Genomic DNA, 6,181 nt, shown 5'->3' on the forward strand with positions numbered 1-6,181 from the left:
TGGCCTGAATCTGTTTAATAACAAAACCGTACCCCCATATCTCTGTCCGGACAAAATCATCATTGGGTTTCCGGAAGTACCTTTTCTGCATCACGGGATAGAATAACGTTAAGGCTAAAATTTAATATCGATCGCCATCGACTCGCAAAGAGGAAGAAGGCTAAAATCATTCCAGCAGCTGACTCCCATATCTTCAGGGTGAGTTTGTATAACCAGTTATTAATGTGTAGGCATATTATACAGTTCAGATGGTATTTTTGATGTGTTGGTATTCGTCATCCTTCTTAGCGCGGTAAGAAGTTCTTCAAAGGTCGGGGGTGCCGCTAGATCTTAAGCGAAACCCCGGACCTTGTTGTAACAAACTCGACCGATATGTTGTAACAACAAGTCACTGGTATTACTATTGGGATTTAAGACATCGTTAAAATGTGTCCAAAGCGCTGCTAAGTCTTTCTGATCAGTGAGGCGTTGGGTCTTTTCCTTGTTGTAGATTGAAACTCTCTTCAAAGTTTGTGGCCGAAAACAGTCTTGAAGCTGTCGAAAATCTACCGGAACTGGATTGATAGGAATCAGCATAGAGCTGAATTTCACAAGCTTATTCCACCTGGCATTTGTTTTTGAGACATATGGTGACAGAAAAGCCCGCCTGTAGTTCCCCACGAGCTGATTTTCACGTTAGAACCATCGCACCAATCTTAGTTTTGCGGTCTGGTTTACCAACCAATAACTTAGGTAGAGCAGAGATTTATTATTATTATCATCTATATTATCTCATCGACAGATGTGTCTGCTGCGATGTCCGACGTATCTCGGCTTTAAAAGCATGATCGAGTTCTGTTATTGTTTGTCAACTTCGACGGTATCTTATGGCCAGCTCGAAGTGGAGGTTTTAGGCGCAAATGTAACAGAAATTTCAATCAAACAAGTCGCTGATCTACCCACCCCTGGCCGCCTCTTAATATGAGAGCAATCAGTACTTCACTGCAGTTTGTCCTAGTACCGCGTACCATCTAGTAGGAGCCAGTGCTTGGAACTTGCATCCAGCCACGTGGTCTTAAATTTTTCAGTAAATCGGAAACAGGTTGTGATAGTGAGATTAAACTCAGCACAGAGTATAAGCATATTAAGACTTTTTCAAAGCTATTTGTTTCTTTTATTGCCCGCATTCAGTTGGTGACAGTCATCTGTCATCCGCCATCATACGCGGTTTACCATATACTTAAAAAGTCGAATTAAGCATGTGTAACAATCTTTATGGTTATATTCTGGTACATAATAGTATATTTAAAAGTTTGTCAATGGCAACACGGCAGCCATCTTGAGTCAGTCGGAAAATAAACGAAATTCACAATCATACGCTCTTTATTGAAAACTTACCAGTGGCGACGAGGATAAAAATAAAAACAAATAAAGAAGTGTCGTGCGTGCTTAATTATTTACTGTTGTGTATGCAAAAATGTCTATCGGAAAAATACAGGAATTCGATGTGGACAGTGGTAACTGGACCTTGTACTGTGAGCGTGTGGAGTTGTACTTCGTGGCTAATGGTATCAAGAACGACATGAAATTACCAACGCTAATCGCTTTAATTGGGGATCGCGCATATGAATTGATGGTAAATTTAGCCAGTCCGAAGAAACCAAGCGAATTAACATGCGAAAAATTAGTGGAACTAATGACAAATCATCTACAACCACGCCCATCCATAATGGCGGAAAGATACCGGTTTCGGCAACGGCGGCAAGCGAGCGGCGAAAGTATCACACAATATATAGCTGCATTGAAGCAATTATCTCGTTATTGCGAATTCGGTGCAACGCTAGACGAAAATATGTGCGATCAATTCGTGTGTGGGTTGAATAGTGATTTAATACGACAGCGCATGTTTGCAGAAAGTAAACTGACATATAGCACAGCGGTGGGGATTGCGACTTCGTTGGAAGCGGCCGAAAGGGACTCAGCGGCGGTGGAGGTAAAAGCAGAGCAGAAGCAGATTCAGCAGGTGAATGCTATTAAGTCGTTTACGCGGCGGCCGCAAAGTAAAATGTCGACCAGCGGTAACGGCGGAAGAGGCAGGGAAAACGGTACGGGTGGCGGTGAATCATACGCGCAGATCAACTGTGCAGCGTGTGGCGGTCAAGGTCATGATGCATCGATATGCCGCTATAGCAAATTCATTTGCAGTAAATGCAATCGAAGGGGTCACCTGCGCCGAGTATGTACGAACAATAAGGCGCGTAATGAGTCAGAAGTGACGCGGGGCAATCGACAGAAGAATTTTTACAACAATGTGGAGATTGAAGACGAACAATTAACCACAAGCGAGGAAGAAAATGAACCAATGTTTCAAATGTCGTTAAGCGACTATAAACCGGTGAGCATTTCTCTATTAGTGGACGGAAAAAAAAAATATGGAAATAGACACAGGCTCGGCTACATCGTGTATAAGCTGTGCAACATACAAGTCTTTATTTAGCCATGTATCATTGGAAAGTTGTAACTTATTGTTTAAATTTTATGATGGTTCAAAAGTGAAGCCGTTGGGCATAATAAAAGTTGATGTACAATATGAAGGTGTAAAAAAAAGGTTAGACTTGTATGTAGTGGAGAAAGGAGTGACTTCATTAATTGTAAGGCAGTGGCTGTCGGAGCTACAAATACAAATACCCATATTGAAGGGTAGTGGTAAAGACAGTGAGGAAAATGTGGTTTTATCCTGTGGTGTTACGGCTAACGATAATCTTTCGACTGTGCTCAACAGGTATACTGATGTGTTCGAGGGTGGTCTCGGTCAGTTCACGGGCGGCACCGCATCGCTGCGCGTACGGCCGGACGCGACGCCGGTGTTCCACCGCGCGCGCCCGCTGCCGTATGCGCTGCGTGAGCGGGTCGACGCCGAGCTAGACACCATGCTGCGGGAGGGAGTCATCGAGCCGGTTGATTGTTCCGACTGGGCCACACCTCTCGTCCCAGTGCACAAAAAAGATGGAGGATTAAGAGTTTGCGCTGATTACAAGGTAACCTTGAATCCTGTTTTAATGGTCGACAGATACCCTCTACCTACGATACAGGACGTGTTCGCTAATCTAGCTGGTGGAGAAAAGTTCTCAAAAATAGATTTGTCCCAAGCGTACAACCAGATTTGTTTAAATGAGGAATGGAAACCTTTCACTGTAATAAATACGCATCGTGGCTTATATCGTTATAACCGATTGGTATATGGTCTTTCGTCCAGCAGTGGTATATTCCAGAGGATTATCAGCAGCTTAATACAGGGTATCCCTAACGCGCAGGGGTTTTTGGACGATATAATAGTAACCGGAAGTAATGAGGAGTCTCATTTACGTACCTTAGATGCAGTTCTAAATAAATTACAGAAGTTTGGTTTAAGGGTAAAAAAGAGTAAATGTGTTTTTATGGCGGATGAGGTCAATTATCTGGGTTACATAGTTAGTAAACAAGGTATTAGAGCGGATCCCAGCAAAATAGAGGCTATTAAGAATATGCCTACACCAAGTAACGTCTCGGAGTTACGTTCATTTTTAGGAATGGTCAACTTTTACGCCAAATTCGTTAGAAAAATGAGCGACCACTTACACCCCCTTTATGAGTTGTTAAAAAAAGGGTGTAAGTGGGAGTGGAGGGCAACTTGTGCGAGCGCGTTCGAACGAGTGAAGGAGCTGCTGGTGGATGGAGCGGTGTTGGCGCACTACTCGCCGCGGCGCACCACCGTGCTCACGTGTGACGCCAGCGCGCATGGTGTGGGCGGCGTGCTGTCGCAGTTGGAGGACGACGGGCGGGAGCGCGCCGTCGCATACGTCTCACGCAAGCTCACTAGCGCAGAAAAAGCCTACTCACAGATCCATAGGGAAGCTCTGGCCATAGTGTATTGTGTTAAAAAATTCCACCAATATCTTTATGGGCGTAAGTTTTTGCTTAAAACAGATCACAAGCCACTAGTTAGTATATTCGGCCCGCAGCAAGGTATACCCAGCATGGCCGCCTGTAGAATGCAACGATGGGCGGTAATTTTATCTGCATATGATTTCGACATTACGTACGTGAAAACGGATAAAAATGGGGCAGACGCGTTATCCAGGCTACCGATAGACAATAGTGTAGGTGATAATGAAAACTGCGAACAATCGTTTTTACATTTCGCTTCAGATGCTTTGTTACTTGATAACGGGGAGATAAGGAGATATACAAGGAGTGACCCAATCTTAGGCAGAGTATTGTTATATGTTGAAAACGGGTGGCCACAATCCGTCGACATAGAAGGGTTACGCCCCTATTGGAACAGGCGTAACGAGTTGTACACGGAGTTAGGTTGCATCATGTGGGGGCACAGGGTTGTCGTACCCACCCAGTGTCGAGAGCGAGTACTTAAAGAATTACATGAACCACACATGGGCGTCGTTAAAACCAAAGCGATGGCACGCAGCTACGTGTGGTGGCCAGGGCTAGACGAGCAGCTGGAGGCGGAGTGCCGGCGTTGCAGCGTGTGCGCCGAGACCGCGGCTGCACCGCCCGCCGCACCGCCGCAGCCCTGGAAGTGGCCACAACGCCCCTATGAACGTGTACACATTGACTTTTTAGGCCCACTCTACGGCGAAACGTATTTAGTCACTGTCGATGCTAGGTCTAAATGGATCGAAGTTTTCAAAATGCAGCGTACGAGTGCAGAATGTACGATTAAAAAATTAAGAGAATCATGGGCTAGGTGGGGGCTACCTAAACAAGTGGTCAGTGACAACGGGCCACCATTTACCAGCGAAGAATTTAATAATTTTCTCCGGCGGAACGGCATTTGTCATTCGTTTTCCCCTCCTTATCATCCAGCGTCAAACGGAGCCGCGGAAAACGCGGTAAAGATTATTAAAAACGTCATTAAAAAAGCTAAACTAACAAATGTTGATGTAGACACGGCGATATTACGGTTTCTTCTCAATTATCACAATACTCCACACTCGACGACTGGGGAAAGCCCCGGCAAGTTATTGCAGGGTAGGAATCTGTACACTAGGTTAAATAGGTTCATACCTGACAGAGAAGGTAGGGTAGAAGACAAACAGCGTGAAATGATAAGGTCACACGCCCCTGAACGAAAGGAGTCAGTTGTAGGGGAGACACAGTATGGTATAGAAATTACAATTCTAATCGTAGGTGGTTACAAGGTCAAGTGTTGGAACGCTTGGGCAAAAATAGGTACAATGTTGTGTCACCAGAGGGAACGCTGCAACATAGACACGTTGACCAATTGAAACAGTGTTCAAGGCGATCATCTTGTATTTTTCCAAGCAGCAGCACCAGGGAGGGGCAGATGTGGTCGGGGCAGCCGGCCGGCTCGCCTGGCTCACTCGGCACTCTCGGCGACAGTCAGGTTGTGCTTCATCCACCCGAAGCGTCCCTAACATTTGATGGCTCGGAGCCAAGCACTGCTACGGCAACTGAACAGGGTCCGCCGACGTTGCATGAAGTACAGCCTGGACCAAATCAGAACGCGATCAGTTTACCTACGAGTAAGAGGTCTAGCACAAGAATCAGGAAACCGGTCGTGCGATACGGTTTTGAATACGATTAGTTAGTACATTGTTTTGTGTAACAATTAGCTCTTACATTATTTTGTATGTTATTAAGTATAAGTTTTTTTTTCTTATAGAATACCTATGTTAAGTTTAAACACTATATTGTCAAAAAGGCAACCTTAGTATGTTGTTATGTTAATGGATGGATGTCCGTTTTTGTAAGGTGTTTAATTAAGGGTGAAGGTGGTACATAATAGTATATTTAAAAGTTTTTCAATGGCAACACGGCAGCCATCTTGAGTCAGTCGGAAAATAAACGAAATTCACAATCATACGCTCTTTATTGAAAACTTACCATATTCTAGATCCTGTTTCTTAATTAAATCGATTTACTCATTATATCCGCCGTGATTTTTCCTAATATTGTAAGGTACAAATATCTGTAAATGCCTTGCCCGACTAAAATCTCTCCCAGGAAAAACGGCTTAAGGACCGACTTTATTTCCGATCTTACTAATATTTGGATTTCATACAATTGAAATTAGTAGCGGATGGTCACTTAAGATATTTTCCTTCCCTGTCATTTTTTTTTTTTTTTTTTTTTTATTATTATTATTATAAACAATTGCAAAGTACATTATCATGTTTAGTAC

The 6,181-nt window shown here is 43.9% G+C and overlaps 1 protein-coding gene across 1 annotated transcript; it reads left to right on the forward strand.

Moving 5' to 3' along the window:
* The first annotated feature begins 2,161 nt into the window (after positions 1–2,161).
* On the forward strand, positions 2,162–5,584 carry LOC126380873 (uncharacterized protein K02A2.6-like). Its single transcript, XM_050030455.1, has 3 exons — positions 2,162–2,374; positions 2,762–5,017; positions 5,305–5,584. Exons 2-3 carry the CDS (start codon positions 2,910–2,912, stop codon positions 5,582–5,584), a joined length of 2,388 nt encoding a protein of 795 aa, XP_049886412.1. The 5' UTR covers positions 2,162–2,374; positions 2,762–2,909.
* The last annotated feature ends 597 nt before the right edge of the window (positions 5,585–6,181 follow it).

This window comes from Pectinophora gossypiella, unplaced genomic scaffold, assembly GCF_024362695.1.
Source record: "Pectinophora gossypiella unplaced genomic scaffold, ilPecGoss1.1 Pgos_30, whole genome shotgun sequence".
Taxonomy (NCBI): Eukaryota; Metazoa; Arthropoda; class Insecta; order Lepidoptera; family Gelechiidae; genus Pectinophora; species Pectinophora gossypiella.